Genomic DNA, 20,179 nt, shown 5'->3' on the forward strand with positions numbered 1-20,179 from the left:
GCTGAGTTTCACTATGGATTTTGTGCATTCTGCATGTGATGCCCTTACAGTTGCTACACAAACCAATCCATCAGCTCCTGGATGCATTTCTTTCATAACTGCTAGTTTCCATTTTAAAGGTTACAAGTTGTCATCCTTGATGGCAACTACAGTTCCACTTTGGAGGTTGATCTGGTTGCTGGTCCATTTGGGCCTTTGTTGAAGTTGAGTGAGTTGGTTGTACTAATTGTTGAGTTCTTTCCCACAGGTTCAGTTTGTTACAAGTATCTAATGTTAGGTAGGGATCAGGAATTGCACTTAAATTGTTACCAACAAAAAAGTGACCTGGGGGTTAATACTGTGGGGTCGGATGAATCAGAAGAAAGGCTTGTAATTGGTCTGGAGTTTAAGGAAGCTTCAATCTGAGTTAGTACCTTATACATCTCCTCAAATGTCAGAATGCAATTGCCAGTTACGCGACAAAGGTGGTATTTCACAGATTTAATATCAGCTTCCCAAATGCTTCCAAAGTGAGGAGAGTGTGGTGTTATGAAATGCCATTTTGATTCCTTTGGTAGCCATATCATTAGTGATATTGTCTTGAAACCTTGGAAAAGTCATGAATTTGTGAAGGTCCTGAAGCTGCTTATTGGTTCCCACAAATGTTCTTCCATTATCACTGTAGATATCTTTTGGTTTTCCTCTTCTTGAAATACAGCAGCAGAAGTGCAGCTAAAAATGATTCACTTGTGAAATAACTCACTATTTCAGTACGGATTGACTTTGTTGCAAAATAAATAGTGCGATGTATGAGTTAATTCTCATCATACTTCTATTGTTCATAGGATGCAAAAGAATTGGGCCACCGTAATCAATGCTACGAATTTTGAAAGTGGGCGCTGGTTGAACTGTAGGTTTAGGATAGTCAGCCATCATTTGCTGCATAGTGATTCCCTTTAATCTGTAACATCTTACACACTCATGAATCTGGTGTCTTATTGTGCTTCTGCCATTTGGAATCCAATGCTGTTCACGAAGTGGGGAGAGTAATAACTTGGGTCCTGCATGAGCTTGTTCCAGATGTGCATGTTGAATGATAAGCTCTGTGATATGATGCTTGGGTGGTAACATGATTCGATGTTTGGTTGAGAATGGGAAGTGATGTGTTTGCTAATCTATCTCTAAATATATGCCATTACATAAGAAAGGGCACAGATTTCTTATCTGACTCTCCTTTGGAAGAGCTCCGTGAGTTCTGAGTTTCGCAATGTTCTCACCGAAGGCTTCGTTCTCTGCTAATCGAATGCAAGTTTCTAGTGAATTTTGTAGTGCATGAACTGTGAGTAGTCCTGTCTTCTTGATTTTAGGTTTCTTGGCATTGTGAACAAATCCATAGTAGTAAGCAACAACTCTGGAGTTTCGCTAGTGCTGAATACTTGTAGATGATGCTGTCATGCTGATTGATTACAAGAACAGCTTTCCCTTGTCTCTGCTCTAATACTGTTGGTGATGTTTCTTTATCGTACTCTGATCGAGGCCATTCAGAAGATGATTTTGATAACCACCAAAGCAACAACTCTGTGGAGTTTTGCTAGTGCTGAATACTTGTGGATGATTCAACAAATGAAGCAAAGAAGATTGTAAATTTTGTGCACTGACACCTTAAGTCGGCAGGGTTGTGTTGTGACTGAACATGATGCCATTATTCAGTTTCTGTTAACTGTTAATGCTAACTACTCTGTTGGCTACAAATGTCTTCCATTGAGACACTGGGGCTGCTAACCATGAAAGTACAATTTGTGAATCTGTCCAAAGATAGATTTCCTCAATATCTAAGTTAAGCACAGTAATTGTTTTTTTCATTGGACATGCTAATAAGGTTGCAGCAAAAAGTTCTTATTGAGGAAGTGTTATCTTATTAACTGGAGCGACTCTGGATTTTGAAAGAAGCAATCTTATATGAATCTCACCACGATGGTTTATTGAATGAACGTAGACACAGGCTTCGTAGTCTCCCTCTGATGCATCACTAAAACCGTGAATTTGGATGTTCGCAGTGTGCCCTTGATTGTTACTAAAGTCTTGCGTCCTCCTTACGCATTCTGATTTGTCTGTACATCTTCGTGATGTCAGCTGTAAATGCCATCTGGTGTATTCTGAATCAAAGTGTAACTGATTATAGGTTCAGTCTGTTATTCAGTAAAACCCCTGTAGAACCATCAGAGACAAGAGTTGTGGTCCTGTCTGGTTTGAACACTGTCATGAACCGTATATACTCTTCATGTAGTTTAGGCTGTCTACGAAATTTGTTCTCTAATAGTTGAAATCTTTGCCTAGTTTTTTCTTATGATTTTCCTAATGTTTGACGATTCTCCTGGAGTGGATGTCTCGCCGTGAATCTGCCGTCACTATTCCTTGTGGTTGTGTCCTTGAAGTGTTGCATGTGGTTTAGTGTCCAATTTCCCAAAATTTGCTCAGCTGATGGTCAGGATTTTCTTCTGTTTTGATGAGAAATAAACTTACTGTATTGTTGCTAACAGGATTCTGCTGCCAACAGTTACCTAAAACTACTCATCCTATGTATGTGTTCTGTAGTAGTGGAGAGCTTCTGTTCTGCCTTCAGGATGTTGTAGAATAATTCTGCCCCAGTTAACAAATCAACATTTCCTGGATGATAAAAATGTGGATCCGCTAGTGTGATGTTGCTTAGGATGCCCCATGATGATCTGTAATCGAGTTGCATTTGTCCCGTGATTTTAAGTACAAACGGTTTATTATGGCTTTGAATGTTGTTGCGGTTGTTTGTTTCATTGTCGATGGTGAATTGCTAATGCCCGGGCTGTTGTGTTTTAACATGAGTTTGTCTTCTGTGATTGTGTTTGACTGCCACATAGGGCTTGTTGAAATTATTACTGCGTGGCTTTCTCGCTGTATGCACAGTCTGTGATGTGTGTCCTCATGCAGTAATGAATTGTGACATTTGCTCGATGTACATTGCTTGACTTTGTGTCCTGGCTTAGGCAATTGAAACAAAGGCAGTTTTCTCACACAAATTGAGATCTTTGTTGAGGGCTTAATTCTTGAAATCTTGGACATGCAAACAATCCTGGTTTATGCCCTTGTTTGCAACATGCACATTGGGCTTTAACACATGCTAAATGAGAATAAGCTGGTATCTTGTTCCTAGCTATAGTGGTGTTACCAGCTTGATATTTGCATTGAACCTTGATGTTGGTTTGAATGTTTTCAACCGGGCGAGTTGGCCGTGCGCGTAGAGGCGCGCGGCTGTGAGCTTGCATCCGGGAGATAGTAGGTTCGAATCCCACTATCGGCAGCCCTGAAAATGGTTTTCCGTGGTTTCCCATTTTCACACCAGGCAAATGCTGGGGCTGTACCTTAATTAAGGCCACGGCCGCTTCCTTCCAACTCCTAGGCCTTTCCCATCCCATCGTCGCCATAAGATCTATCTGTGTCGGTTGCGACGTAAAGCCCATAGCAAAAAAAAAAATGAATGTTTTCAAGTGCCATACATTTCTGTTCTAAGAATTTGAGTAACTTTTGATGTGAAGGAATTTCCGTTGGACTTGTGTCTCTAATACCCAACCTCTCCTGGTGACAGTGTCAATTCTATCGAGTAGATGCTGTGTTAAAATGATTTCTTCTAAAGGCTGATCTAAGGATAATTCACTGGCAGATTCAGCTTGCACAGGCTTAATATTCAATATGTTTTTGACATACTTTGAGGCTATAATTTTCTTATTTTCAAATCTACTGCAAAGCAATTCCCAAGCTACATTGTAATTGCTTTCTGTAGTTGGCAGATGTTGTATTAGTGACTTAGCACTGCCTTGAACTGAGCTGTGAAGATAATGAAACCTTTGAATTATACCTAGGCTATCGTTGTGTACAAGCAATTTATAATTATCTGCAAATGGAATCCAATCTTCATAATTCCCACTGATTGTAAGGAGTTTGATAGCTGGTAATTTAATATTAGTGTCCTCATTGAGACTATTAGTCCTTGAAGTTAGTGGAGTATTGCTTTGATCAGGAGTCAATAACTCTTGAATTTTTGCCCATAATGAATACAAGGTTGTTTCTACTTCTTCCCTATCTACTGTATGATCTGAATCAGTGTCTTGTACTTCGAGTTCAGTTTGAACTGCACCATACTTTGATTCGAGCTCTATTACTGCATCAAACATAACCTTCAGTTCATGCAAAGTACCGTTGGTTTCCTTACTGAATGCATCAACGTAGTTTTTAATTCTTGTGATTCTACCCGTTATGCTTCCATGCTCCCTAGTGAGCTTACTTATTTGACTTTGATCCATGACACAACTGGGATAGGAAGGTTATCAAAAAAAAGGAAAGGCTTTGAGCTGACCTGTTTTATATGCATTATCCATATGCTGCCTGCTGCTGCAATTTGTTGTACACCAAGCTCGATAGCTGCAGTCGCTTAAGTGCGGCCAGTATCCAGTATTCGGGAGATAGTAGGTTTGAACCCCTCTATCAGCAGCCCTGAAAATGGTTTTCCGTGGTTTCCCATTTTCACACCAGGCAAGTGCTGGGGCCGTATCTTAATTAAGGCCACGGCCGCTTCCTAGCTATTTACTGTCCCATCGTCGCCATAAGACCTATCCGTGTCGGTGCGACGTAAAGCAACTAGCACAAAAAAAATTGTTGTACAAACATTGCTTCATCACTCCTCAATGAGAGTTGAGATGCCGCATCACTTCACAAGTACTGTCCCTTGAAGAGTGATGCCGCAAACAAGAATGCATTATGCTGCGAACAAGAGGCGTTGAAATTACTACCATTCACTCCCGTAATGGTCCAAAATGTTTTTTAAATCTATTTATTTATATATTTATTTATTTATTTATTTATTTATTTATTTATTTATTTATTTATTTATTCAGGATCAGCAACAGCATAACGCTGAATTACAAAGATCCTAGCAATGTACAATAGATATTAATCTAAAATGAAAGATATAGAAATATTTACAAAGGACACAAATATACACAATAAAAACTGTACAATCATATATAATACATATTTACATAAACAACGACATTAAGAAAGGAAAATACATTGACAGTAAATACAGGAGCAAAACAGGAAAGAATAAGAAGGAAAATTAAGTTATATTAGAAATATCATGACAGAAGGAAGGAAACGTTACGAAGATGTCTAGGTTCTTGTTGATAGATAAGGTATTAAACAATGCTGGAATACGTACAGAAAGGGACCTTTGGGTGAGAGAAAGCCGGGAGTAAGGAATATGGAATAGGGTCTTCATTCTGGTACTACGGGATGAGACGTGGAGGGGGAATAAGGAAACTAAATCTGGAGACCTAAATAGACCATTAGCTGCTTTGTATAGCAGCTTTAGGTTGGCTAATCTAAACAAATTTGCGCATATGCAGATGATATAGTGTTAATGGCCAGGAATGATAGATATTTGAAGGAAATGTTTCTTGAAATGGAGGAAGCAGGAAAACGGATGAGATTGGAGGTGAATGACAGTAAATCTAAGTATATGCATGTGACTGTTATAGAGGGCAGAAGAAGTCAAAATAATCTGTCAATAAATGGGCATAATTTTGAGAATGTACGAAGTTTTGAGTATTTGGGAACCATGTTGACAAACAATATACCGAGCTCGATAGCTGCAGTCGCTTAAGTGCGGCCAGTATCCAGTATTCGGGATATAGTAGGTTCGAACCCCACTGTCGGCAGCCCTGAAAGTGGTTTTCCGTGGTTTCCCATTTTCACACCAGGCAAATGCTGAGGTTGTAGCTTAATTAAGGCCACGGCCGCTTCCTTCCCACTCCTAGCCCTTTCCTGTCCCGCCGTCGCCATAAGACCTATCTGTGTCGGTGCGACATAAAGCAACTAGCAAAAAAAAAAATAGACAAACAATAATAGAATAAGCGAGGAGATACATCGTAGAATAATGGTTCTTTGTGAGTTCTGCCGAGTAAAATTTGCGCCGTGGAGATTCCCCGCCGGGAGTAGAAGTGGTTTGACAGCTGTCTTAAGCATCTGCTACTTGCGTTGCACCGCAGGGGGTTATTTCCAAGTTCAAGGAATGTCTGTGAATATCTGTAGTACTGAGATTTTGAAATTAATAAATAAAAAATATTATTCACTCTATCTTTTTTTGCTAGTTGTTTTACGTCGCACCGACACAGATAGGTCTAATGGGAATCAACATCTGTATCAACAGATAGGTCTTACGGCGACGATGGGACAGGAAAGGGCTGGGAGTGGGAAGGAAGCGGCTGTGGCCTTAATTAAGGTACAGCCCCAGCATTTGCCTTGTGTGAAAATGGGAAACCACGGAAAACCATTTTCAGGGCTGCCGACAATGGGGTTCGAACCTATCTCCCAAATACTGGATACTGGCCGCACTTAAGCGACTGCAGCTATCGAGCTCGGTACTCGCTCTATCAATGTTGGTTTTTTGCACATTTAGAAAACCTGCATCGTATTTATATCAGTGGGTGAAATGTGTATAACTACGTAGTTGACTTAATTTACAAACCAAATGTGGAAACATGGAATCAGTCTTTCAGTCTTATGAAGAATATCCACAACCTGTTTGTAGCTAACTGACAGGGTCAGGACTAGAATGAATGAAGAATGAAATACCGCTAAAGAAAGAAAATACTGCCGATTGCAAGATCTGACGTGCTTTTGAGGACAAAGATTAATGTATGGCAAATGAAATGTAGCGAATTTGTTGAATAAAGAATGACCAGTGAAAACAGAAAAAACTGTCTCACGCTACGTTTCCCTGACATGCACCCGTTATGAAGTGATAGGGCTCAAGAATGAACCATAGCTACTGCCAAAGAAAGGAAATTGTGTGCCCTGGCAAGGCCTGTTGCATTCCCCTGGGTATTAAAGATTAATAAATGGCAAATGAAATTGTTTCAAACAGTGATGCTGATATAAATTGAAGAAATAAGAAATAATGTTTTGAACGCCAGCTCTGTCCAGCATAAACACTATCTAAAGTGATCGTAGATTTAACCCCTGGAGCAGTGATGGGAAGCCTACGTTCCATCAGCGCCATGAAGAAGCTTTTTAAATCTTAACAATAACTGAAATTTACAGTTTTCCATCGCAAATGTTGATTCTATCAGCGTTGTTTCATTCCCTGTGGTATTCCGAAACAAGACCTCTAGTTCCTGGAATGATTAATGACCACGGCGCAAATTTTACTGATTTTAACACGGCGCAAATTTTACTCGGCGCAACTCATATGACACCAGAATAATAGCTGGAAACAGGGCCTATTATGCAAATCTTACATTATTTAAATGCCGTCTATCGTCTAAATCTACAAAATTCAAAATATGTAAGATCCTTATTAGACCTGTAGTGACGTATGGCTCAGAAGCCTGGAACCTTTTAGTTGATGATGCAAATAAATTAAAAATATTTGAAAGAAAGATTATTAGACGAATATCCAATTCAAGACCAGAATGGTTGAAGGATAAGGACGATTACTGAAATACAAAACATATTAGACCAGGAGGATATAGTTAGATTTATTAAGGCACAGAGATTGCGATGGCTTGGCTATGTGGAAAGAATGGAGGAAGATCGAATGCCAAGAAAAGTAGTTAAATCCCGAGTAGATAAAAGACAGCGACAAGGAAGGCCCCGTAATAGATGGAGCGATGAAGTTGAAGTTGACCTGAGGGCAATGAACATCCGCCCATGGAGAGCAGCCGCTCAGGATTGAAGTAGATGGTGGACTATCGTAGAAGAGGCCAAGGCTCACAACGGGCTGTAGCGCCGGATAAGTAAGTAAGTATGTAAGTTTAGGTCGGCTACTTTCCTCCGAGTAGAAAAGAGTCTTGAGTTTCAGTTTCCCCAGCATTTGGATAGTGCTTAAGTTGCGACATGCAGGGACCCTGGCTCTGATGATAGCACAGAAAAAGGATTGTACACGGTCAAGTTGGCTGAGATTTGAAGAAGCAGAAATGGACCAGACTGGAGAGGCGTATTCAGCAATAGGTAAGATACAGGAAACATAGAATGCTCTGAGGGCATTTACATTTGTGATGTCAGAAAACCAAGGAGTGACATAGCACGTGAGGCAACCCTGTTTATGTGCGAGACAAAAAAAATTTACTGTCAAAATGCACTCCTAAGTCTTTTTGATTGTCAACAAGTGAAATCGGTTGGTTCAGTAGGTGATATTCTTGTAGGACAGGGAATTTACGAAGTGTGAACGAAATGGTGGAACACTTGGAGGGATGAGGTTTAAGACGCCATGTAGTACACGAACCTGACAGTGAATCAAGTGCATTTTGCAATTGGATTGTATCTGTGGGAGAATCAATCTGCTTGAAGATTTTACAATCATCTGCGAAGAGAAGGATTTCACATGACTTGCGGGAAACAGTATCGATAAGGTCATCAATAAACAGGGCAAAAAGAAGGGGACCTAAGATACTACCCTGCGGGACACCAGGGAGGGTGGAGGTGGGTGAAGAACTGCATCCATCAAGGACCACACGCTGTAGTCTTTTGCTCAGAAAGCTATTAATTAGAGCTAGGCGTCTCCCATGCACGTTAAACCGCTCAGAAAGTTTGTGTGTAAGAAGTGTGTGATCCACGGTATCGAAGAGCTTCGCGATGTCGATATAGCATACATCAAGTTGAGAGCCCGCGTGGATGAGAGACGTAGCATAATGGAGGAGGATAGCCAAGTTAGTTACGCAGGAGCTTTGTGATCGAATACCATTTGAAACTAGGTGTTCTATACATCATTACTTCGATATCTCTTGTTAATGGACTTCATAGGACTGAATTCAAATCACACGGATGAAGTATGAGACGGTCAAACATGTATAATGTGAAACAGATTGCAATTAAATATTTACAAACATTAAATATACAAAATATACACTTATTCCTGTAATTTGCCATGCTGATGGCTGGCCTTGCACTAGACAGGTTCATGAATGGTACAGTGGAAGTGTTCACACCAGGCAAATGCTGGGGCTGTACCTTAATTAAGGCCACGGCCGCTTCCTTCCAACTCCTAGGCCTTTCCTATCCCATCGTCGCCATAAGACCTATCTGTGTCGGTGCGACGTAAAGCCCCTGGCAAAAAAAAAACCAGTGGAAGTGGAATGGACGGGCCATGGTGGATTACATCATAATCCTGCCCAAATTGGCATGGCGGACGCTATAATAATTACAGTGAGGGGTTCTATGTATTTGATGCTACAAGAAAAATTGTGTGTATATACTGAAATGTTCGTATTAAGTAGGAATGAAGAGATCCATGTGATAAACTCTGCAGGGAGTCAGAAATGCATAAGAAAGGGAAAAGTAAACAAAGTGAAAGGATTTTGAAGTGTCGAATAACAATCAGCATTACTCCAAGTTGGAAAGTGATGAGAGGGCAGTTTGTAATAGGCAGTCATGCCATTCGGGAATTGATGAACAAGAATATAAGATAGATATAATTCATTCTATTATAAAATATGACTGTATTGGTAGGACTACACTAAATAAATATTTGCTCAAATTTCTATACTTCTTTCGTACAGATGCTGGTGACCTTGCTATGGAAAATATTACATCCCTCTTGTTTGTTAAGGTAGACTGTGAAGAGGTATGAGAAATAGGAAACTGATAGTTCACTGCGTGAAGCTGTTTTCATATACTTCCTGTAGGTTGTGAAGTACACTGTAGACTACAAAGTGTATGCATATTCTCAAGGGTTTAATTTCAGATGAATTTTTTCATGTGCAATATTGGGTCCACAGACTAGTTATCATATGAATGGAGTGCAACGCATTGAGCGGTTGGGATAACATAACCACATAGCAGCCCATTTGTTTTGCAAGTTTTAATAGAATTTTGAGGCCAAAATGCTTTCCATTTGACACTGACCATTGATTGAAATTAAGAGTTCATCTCTAGCATCCATAGCCTTAACATAATTCACTGCAGAGGGTGGAATACTGTCAAAGAGCTCCTGGGCTTAGGATCCTGATGTTGCATCTTGACGAATTTCCCGTCATAAACGTGTCAAGTTCCAGCTCTGGTCATCTGCAGTTTTCTCTTGTGTTCAGATCGGCTTCATTCACTATTTGCTACATTGTGAGAATCGTCCTATTATTCTCATTCCTGCTCTTAAACATTATCCCTTTATCCTGGCAGTAGCGGCGATTGGGATTTAGAAGTGTGGGGGGGGGGCAAAAATGTATAGGCAACAAAAAGTACCTGGGTCTGTGGCTATAATGGGAGGAGGCATCAAAATTGAAAAAAAAAAAAAAAAAAAATCTACAAAATTGTAAGTTTTTTATGCCCTCGGAGTGAATATCGATAGAGACATAAAGGTTGAGTCTGGCGACTTTAGTGCGGTAATAATAGTACTATACAATAGAGCTAATTAGAGATGTATTACAATTAAATAGAACTTCGGAGTGATTACACAATTAAAATGTCATGTAGTATTTGACTACCTTGCCCCCCCTCCCTCCTAATCACCGCTACTGTATGCTGGTACCCATCGACAGCATCAAATTTCTTTGCGTCATCTTCTGCTTTGGCATCACTTGCAAATCTTATTGATGATGAAAAACCTTTCAGTTTTATCATCCATAATATTGAACACTTCTATAAGATTGTCTCTCGATGCTTGTTCATCAGGTTTTTGCTCAAGGTCATTATTTACCCTGGAAAGTAACATTATTTTTTGCGTTCGTGCTTCAGTACTTCATTTCGTTCCGTCATTTATATAGTCCTGTCGCAGTTGCCAAAATGTTGAGTAAGTGAAGAAAGCAAGATTATTCGCTAGAATGGCACCTCTAATTTCATATTATGCTAAGTAAGCAGCTAAAATTATACGAACAATCTCCATTACATAGTAATCTAACCAAAGAGAGAGAAAAGCATTGCACACACTGATGTCTTTTCCATAGCTTCCTTGTTCCACACTTCACTATCAACATCCTTTTTCTAACAATGTTCTTAAGTAATAAAATTTAAGAAATATCAATGAATTTCTAAAATAAGCATATCAAGCAAAGCTTCACTTTGTTCAGATTTAATAATTTGTACCATGGTACCAAGCGAGTTGGCCAAGCAGTTAGGGTTGCATAACTGTGAGCTTGGACTTGCATTCGGGAGATGGTGGGTTTGAATCCCACCGTCGGCAGTCCTGAAGATAGTTTTCCGTGGATTCCTATTTTCATACCAGGCAAATGCTGGGGCTATATCTTAATTAAGGTCACGATCACTACAATCCCTATCGGATCCTTGTGTCACGGTAAACCTTCATTGTGTTCATGTGAAGTTAAAGCACTAGCAAAAAGAAACTCAATAGTTTCATTAAAATATGAGAATCAACAAGTACGTCCCGGCTGTATGTTATACATCAACCATTTAGATTCATTGCTCATACAGTGCCTTGCAAATGTTTAAGAACATCACTAGAAACCACGTTTAGTTGTCATGTCTGTAAACCTAATGCAAACATGTTTAATATTTCATCACCCCATGACAGAGCTCAAAAATGTGATTTTTTAAAACCTGTAGCTCTGTATTTTTTCTTAGTTCGATTTGATTGGAAATATTAATTTTTCACGCAATGCACTGTGTATTTTTAGAGCAAAAGGTATAATTTTCTCTAAAACCTTTTTGAAGAGACCAAAAACAATTTGCATACTCTGAGCATTAATTTTTCATTCACGTCCTTAAACTTATGTGAGGCACCGAATATTGTTATTTTCATATAAGCTACGAAAATTGAAATATCACTTTTAAAAGAGCATGTGAAAATTGTTTACTGTTCATTGTCAAGTTAAGGATGTAAAGGAGAGGGCATATAAGTCACTGGTAAGACCGTGATTAGAGTATGGTTCCAGGATTACACAATTCGAGAACCGGAAATGATCCGAAGGTAAGCAATACGATTAATTCTGGGTGATTTTTGATAAAACAGTAGTGTTAAATAAAATGTAGCAAACTTCGGGCTAGGAAGTCTTGGGAGTAAGGAGATGAACAGCTCGACTAAGTGTTATGTTCCAAGCTATCAGCAGAGAGGTGGTGTGGAATGACATTAGTAGACAAATAAGCTTGAATGGAGTTTCTAAAAGTAGGAAAGATCATAATATGAAGATGATGTTGGAATTCAAGAGGACGAATTGGGGCAAATGTTAATTTATTGGAAGTGGAATTGGGTATTTTAATAATTTATGAAGGGAGAACTTCAGTAAAAATCTCCATCTTCTTTGAAATTGTTTGAGAAAACACTGGGTAAGCAACTGATAGGGAATTTAAATGCAGATCTGTGGTGATTGAATCATCATCTGGAAACAAGAGTTAATATGACAAACTTATTTAATATTAATGGAGCCAAAGAACTCTAGAAGCAATATTATAATTTGATAGCTGTTGCTTTATTTTGATGTTCATTGCACTGTTGAGAATGTTGAGAGTGGTACAAGGGACTATCTATCTAACGAGAGTGTTTCATCTTTGTTTTGTATTCGTTCGTGTAGACACAACAACACCCAACATAGTTTTGCATATTACAATATAATGACACATGTTCAGAACTACTGCTATGCATTACAAACACATTGAAAATAAAGGTTCTATTTTGATGAAGTACTGATTGGAATGAAATCGAGAGGATGAAACAAGACATTTCTTATTCAGAAATGAGTTGTTATGCTTTCTGTGTCCACTAGAATAAATTATTTCAGTTATTAACAATGGCAGTACTTAGGGTAATTTCTTTTGCAGGACAAAACATTTGGTCTGAAGAACAAGAAAGGTGCCAAACAACAGCGATTCATACAGCAAGTACAGAATCAAGTCAAAAATAGTGGTCCTGCCGCTGGAAAGAAACCTGATGATCTCAAGAAATTGGAAAAGGAGAAGAAGCTCAAAGAGCAGAAGGAAATGAATCTGCTGTTCAGACCAGTTGCAACTCAGAAAATAGAGAAAGGCAAGTTGATAGCTACTAAAATGAAAATCAATTAGATTCTCATTTTTAAAAAAGCATGTGAAAATAGTTTATTATTATTATACTAGTTCATTTAATCTTATTAGTGATTATTAAGAAAAGTTCTAATATCACTCTTAATTTTCTTATCTACTTGATAATTTGATTCAACAGTTATGAAGAATGATACGTTAGTACTTATACATGCCTCCTGATTGTGTGGTGTGGTAAATATGTTATTGAGGAGACTTGTAACCCCTGCCCCCCATTGGTTGGTGTGGCAAATGCAGTGTTGCCAACTCAGCAGATTTTCCACCAAATTTGGTGGATTTTTAAATGGAACAGCGGAAAAATTTTCCATTTAGCGGACGGCGGATTTTTTGACGGATTTTCAAACTTTTTTAGCGATTTTCAGCGGTTACAATATCGGCTTTCATCATCAGGAAAAGAAAATAATATAGAACTTACTACGGCATAATAGTCTACTTATTCCCGTTGTATTGAACTTATGCTGCAGACTACCACTAGTTTTCTAGACCAGCTCTGGCCCACGGCCTCGGTCAGAATTTGTTACAATCGTTACTATACTCTTGATGAGCCGGGTAGTGTCGTGTTTGATAACGTGTTCCTTTTAATATTGTGTTCTTTTTGGTACGGTACGTCAATATGTCAAAAGAAAAGGTTAAAAAGTAGTCAGATATTCCGTAAAGAGTGATTAATTAACTAAACTTTAAAAGGCTAGTTGCTTGAGCTTCCCAGTGATCCCAAACACGAACGGTGTATCTGTTCGCAGTGCAATATAAATGGGAAATTGTTTCACATTATTTCTTTCAAAAACAATGAAAACAGTAATGAAAGTGAAAATAACTTTCAAAATAGATTTGAATATTTCCATATCTGCTTTGCTGCTGTGAACTGCCAGCATATATTTTGAAAAAAAAATAGTACCATGTGGCTTCATATGAGACCACAGGACCTCAACCCAGCACATCTGCTTCAGAGCATATACGGCAGTGCGGGGCATAGCACATGATGAACTCCTGTTCTGAAACTGGTGAGTTTTGAGTTACTCTTTCATTAAAGGAGCTGGTATATGCTACTTTTTTCAGTTTGAAAGTTAGCGGAATGTAGCAGATTTTGAACTAAAATTTAGCGGAGAAAATATTTATGAGTTGGCAACACTGGGCAAATGTATCATTGTTGATAATGATAATAACAATTCCTCTTGATCTTAAGAGACACTGATGATGATTTCTTAACATTCTAGTAAATCCACCAATACTGGCCTCATGAATTTAAGCCAACCTACAGTTCTGGGATTTGATCCTTTAACCCTGAGCAACATTATTCAGTCAATTTACTATTGTATTCAGGGAGAGCAAATATTAATCATAATATGATGATGAAATACTGACTCTCTCTAACAGATGACATTAATTATCAAATAACCAGACTGGTTTTAAATTGAATTTATAAAGTTAATTCGTGCTTGATCAAACAGTTGGGCTGAAGACCATATGGCAGTCCATTATCTGGGCAAGATGTCGATAAGCTTGTTGTTTGTTTGTTTGTTTTGTGTTCATAACTTGATGGCTATTTATTTATTCTAGATGTGTCTTTATTAACTTGGGATTATTATTAATTTCTTAGGCAGTTATCAGTTTGAGAAGATATTATAATTTAGAGAAAGCATTCGACAAGGTTGACTGGAAGTTATTGTTTCAAACTCTGAGAACGTTGGGTCGTGATTGGAAGGACAGTTGTTTGCTTTTTAACCTGTATAGAGCCCGAAGCACAGAAATAAACATCAATGGAATGACAAGAGAAGCAAGAATAAGAAGAGGAATGCAGCAAGGCTGTCCCTTATCACCTTATCTGTTTAATATTTTCATAGAATTTGCTATTAGAACAGTAAAAGAAAAAACCAAAGGGATAAACTTTAATGGTAAACAAATTCATAGTATTCGCTTTGCAGATGATATTGCATTGATAGCTGATTCAGAGCACAAAATGACTAGGATGCTTGGTATACTAAACAACACATTAGAGAAGTTCAGGTTAAAAATAAACACAAAGAAAACGAAAATGATGGTCGTTCAAAAGAAGAAGACTGAATTGAAAACAAACATTAAATTAGGCTGTGAAAAAATAGATCAGATTAAGGAATTTTGTTATCTGGGTAGTGTTATTACCAATGATAATCAGTACCTGACAGAAGTCAGAAGAAGAATTGCTATGGCAAAGCAAGTGTTTTAAAACAAGAAAAATCTGTTGTTAAATAAGCATGTAGGAATTGAAACCAGGAAGAAATTTGTTAAAACCTTTAATTGGAGTGTGCTAACTTACGGTTGTGTGACCTGGACTTCGGGAAAAGAAACACAATCAACACTAGAAGCTGCTGAAATATGGTTCTGGCGAACACTGACAGGGATGAGTTGGACAGAAAAAAGGACTAATATCCAAATCTTGAAGTTAATGAGAAACGGACCTTAATTTATTCAGTAGAGCAAAGGAAAGCTAAATTTCTTGGACACGTCCTACGACATGACACCTTTCTCTAGAATGTCTTGGAAGGAAAGATCCTAGGGAAGAAGTCGAGAGGAAGACCACGTCTCTCATATCTTAGGAACATAATCATTCAGCTGGGTTTTGCTTCTTATGTCACGATGAAAAGGACTGCTGTAGAACGTGGGATGTGGCTGCAGCGACAACGCTTAGCCTTTAGATGATGGACGGACGGATGGATGGATGGATTTCACAAGCACCATTCTCCCTGTGCTCTTCTCGTATGTTCATTCTTGCCATCTTCCTGGAATTTCTCACAGGATTCATGCTTTCTCAGCTTGGCACGACCCTTGATCCTCTTTTAGTTCTTCGGAGCTATTGGAATTGACCTCTAAATTACATTCTAGTTATTGGAATGTGAAGAACAACCATAGTCTTAGGGTGGAAATGTAATTGCATTTTCTATCTCTCCAGTTTGATTTTCATAACCTTTCGTCATATCTGAGTGTCCTGTGGATGGTTGACACGTATACTGTGGAATCTCCTTAGGACATTTTTGAATGAACTTAAAAATTTAAACGTCATATGCAGGAAAATGTACTATTCTAAAAGAAAGAAAAAAAAAAATTTCCAAGGAATTCGTTCAGAGTTGTCCGTTCATTCGTTCTTGAGCCGCCCGAGCTCCCAGAGGGTGGAGGCAGCTGGCTCTCCACTCTTGTTAAATTTTGAATGAGATAGTGCAAGTTAGTTTGTGTTTCATGCACCAGATGGTAAATTCAAAGATATAAACTTCATTTTTGTTTCCGTATTGAACTGAGATCACAGAGAGAAGTTAAAGGTTCACCATTTCAATACAAATTACGAGTTGTATAAGATATTATTTACAACATTTATTTAATACTGGTCCCGTTTTGACATTTAAATGTCATCATCAGCAGTTAAATACATTAATCACACAATTGAGAAAGGACATGATAATTAAAATTGACGTTGTGACACAGTAATACATACATAGTTTTTTAACAATAAAAGATTAATTGAAAGTTTTGACATGTAATCAACGTGTAAAAGTCTTTTGAAATGCTTATTTACACTGTGTGCTAAATAAAATAATAATAAACTTATAGCAATCACTTGATACACTGTTTGTATTGATCCGTTTATGTTCAATTCAGTTCAGTTCACTGGTTATGGCAGTCGAGTAAGATACGAGGCACGGAGCGCTCCCGTTTGTTCGTTGTTTATGGACGAAATACCGCGAATTCGCAAGATGGTTTTTGACTGTTTGGTGAAGTGAGTGCCAACTTTCCATAAGATGATACGTAACTTACTGATTAAGACCAGTGTAACGTAGCAGCGTTTGAAATCCAAGCTAGTTTTGGAGTAGCGGCAACATGAATGACAAGGCAATTATTTCGCGAAGTAGAATAAGAGTTAATGGGCTGACTAAATATTTCCTTAATTATTCTATGATAAATTCGTGTGACATTCTTTTTCGTGGGTATTCTTGTATTACAGAACATACAGGACCTTATGCAGGGGTCCCAAGCAATGTGGAGTTTCTAAACTTTTGAAGAACGGGTTGCAAATCAACCACCTGAACAACGAAACCCATGTCGACCAGAGGTCTGGTACGTTAATGCGAGAGTTGTTGTAAGTCATGCAATCTTTCCGTACGACGATACGTAACTTACTGACTACGACTGGTGTAATGTGACATCTAAGCCAATGTTGGACTAGTACCACCACGAACGACAAGGCAATTATTTCGCATATTGGAAGAAGAATATATTTACTTATTTACTTAATTATTCTACGATTAATTTGTGTGGCAGCACTTTATTTAGTGGATATTCTTGTATTAGGGAATGGACAAGACTTTATTCGGGGTACCAAGCACTGTGGAGTCTCTAACTTGTTTGAAAAACGACTAGCAAATCAACCACCTAAACAACGAAACTCATGTGGACCAGAGGTCTGGTACATCAATGCGAGGGTTGTCGCAAGCCATTCAGACTCGAAGTACGCTGTAATGAAATTTGTTAAGTCATGATTAAAAACGGTAGTACCGGTATACAGATAGAGTGGGGAAATGTGCAAGTGTAAATAGAGCAAGTTATGATGTAGACAAGGCCAATAAAAATAATAACATGACACTAACAGGTGATTACACGTGAGCGAGTCCTAATAAACAGAGTAGATCGAAGGAGGTCAAGTTTAAATTTCGTCCCGTCATACTTGGAGATTCTTTAGTCAAGAATACGAAGAATTCTTTTGTGTACTCTTATCCAAGGGTCCAGGTTAGTCAACAAACACGAAAGTGTACACATTCTGGAGAGAAACCGTCCCGGTGTGTCGAATGCAATAAAGTGTTTACTAGCAAGGGTAAACTCCGCCAACGTGCATACTGGAGAGAGGCTGTTCCACTGTAAAAAATGCAATATGGCGATTTACAGAAAGGAGACGCTACAAAGACACGAAATTTTTCATACGGGATTAAGGTAATTCCAGTGTACGGAACGCAGTAAAACTTTTACCGAAGGATTTCAGCTCCAAACCCTCCAGTCTGTTCATAAGGGCGACAGGTCCTCACAGTGCCAGGATTGTAACAATGTTACCTAGCCTCCGAAAACACATGATGCATCATACTAAAGACAGTCCAACCTGCTGCAAGAATACAAGGCTTTTACAACTAACAGTAAACTGCGAGCACACGCTGTTATACATACTGGATTAATGCTATTCCAGCGCTGGAAATGCAATAAAACGTCTACCCAGCGAGGTAACCTACAAAAACTCCTGTTTGCTCATAATAGGGAGACATCATTTCAGTGTCAGTAATGCAAATAAACGTCCGGTCAAAGCCCGTCACACCATGATGCATACTGGTGCAAGGCTATCCTACTGTTAAAAATGCAATAAAACGTTTGAAGTTAGGGATAGCCTCCGATAACACGCAGCTGTACATACTGGAGTAAAGCCAAACCCCTGCACGGAGTGCAATAAGACGTCTCGTCAACTTAGTAGTAATTTCGCACCCACACGCTTCTTCATAACGAGGAAAGGCCCTTTCAGTGTCAGGATTTCAACAATTATTCGGTAGGGGAAGTGACCTCCGATTACACATAGTGATACACGCCCGGTGGTGGTTTTTACTAATGCCGATCACGAAAATTATGACTTCCGTAATGTCATTTAATCAAAATTAGGATGCAAGAATATGTTCTACGTAAATAGTAGTGTTGTCCGTCTTGTGCGATCTTCCTGCTAGTAGATTCTTCATTTAATTGTGAAGCTAATTTAGTGCTAAAGACAACAGCCATCTTTATTTTATTGATTGGCATTGCTTGCACGTTGTTCTTCTCGAGGCAGACTAACTTAAACGACACCAAATCTTGGAAGTTATAACGCACTACCATCTTATATTTTCAAACTACCATTGACCCAGCGCTAAGAATACTTACTGGCTCTGGTATCTACCGTAGTAACTCTATGAGAAACAAAGTAATATTCATCACCTACCACGTAAAAATAACATACTGAATTAAAATGCCTAACGTTGATTCACAATCTGGTGACGAAATTCCATGCCCTATCTGTAATAAATGTTGTAAGTCGTTGTTAGAAAACGTACAGTCGACAGAAGACACCCCATTGGTTGCTGATCATGAAACTGAAAATAGTAATCCTATGAAGATTTGGGAGGATAGGATTTCAAACATCATGCAAAATGGTGATGCTAATCAGCTGGAATCTTTTACTTCTGAGGTTATACAGTTCTTTGCAGATCAGGTTAATGAATTACCTGGCCCGCAACATCCTGCTGTTAGATATTACAAAAGTAGAAATTTACAAAATAATCGTAAATATGAGCGGAGGTCTAAAAGGCAACGAGAGAAGAACAGAGAGCGTTATGCCTACGAGGTAGCCCAATATCATTTCTATAATCAGAGGCGGAAAATTGCTCGCACAATTTTGGACAAAACTAATAAGGCCCATTCTTGTAAAATCCCAATAACTATGATTTCGGATCATTTTGAAAAGACTTTTGGTACCGAAAATAACAATTCTCCTCTATCTCTTATGGAAAAAAAAGACTGACTTACCTGCTGATATTAATATATCAGTAGATGATGTCCATAAGGCATTATACAACATTAAAGTTGACACCTCACCAGGCCCAGATAATATTACAGTTCGTGTAATATGGCACCTCAGAGCTACTAAATTTCTGACGTTACTCATCAACACGATGCTTCATTTCTCCTACGTACCTTCAAAACTCAAAATGGCCAGAACAATTTTAATACATAAGGGTGGAGACATAAATGATATTAAAGAATGGAGACATATAAGCATATATTTGGTGATTAGGAGAATAACTGAACGAGTACTAGATATGAGATTGCGTTCATATTTCACACTAAGTCCTCACCAGCGTTGCTTCGTGCCATTAACTGGTACTCATGTCAACGCTTCCCTCGTGAATGGTTGCTTCCAGGATGCGAAACGCAACAAAAAGGATTGTTGTGTCATTTTTTTAGATGTCACAAAAGCATTTGACTCTATTGGACATGAACATATCAAACGATCTCTTCGACAATCTGAAATTTCTCCTAACTTATGTAGGTTAATTGAAGCATTTCTTACAAAGAACACTGTTCAAGTGGAAGCTGATCATAAGAAATCAAAACCCAT

At 38.5% G+C, this 20,179-nt stretch overlaps 1 protein-coding gene across 1 annotated transcript in view; it reads left to right on the forward strand.

Annotated features, from left to right (window-relative positions):
* The window catches only part of LOC136863415 (zinc finger CCCH domain-containing protein 15 homolog), a 181,782-nt gene that overhangs the window by 36,388 nt on the left and 125,215 nt on the right, over window positions 1-20,179 (forward strand). Inside the window, exon 2 of the mRNA XM_067139825.2 lies at window positions 12,775-12,979. Coding sequence (XP_066995926.1) covers window positions 12,775-12,979 — 205 coding nt within the window. The remainder of the gene's footprint in view (window positions 1-12,774; window positions 12,980-20,179) is intronic.

This window comes from Anabrus simplex, chromosome 2 (genome assembly GCF_040414725.1).
Source record: "Anabrus simplex isolate iqAnaSimp1 chromosome 2, ASM4041472v1, whole genome shotgun sequence".
NCBI lineage: Eukaryota > Metazoa > Arthropoda > Insecta > Orthoptera > Tettigoniidae > Anabrus > Anabrus simplex.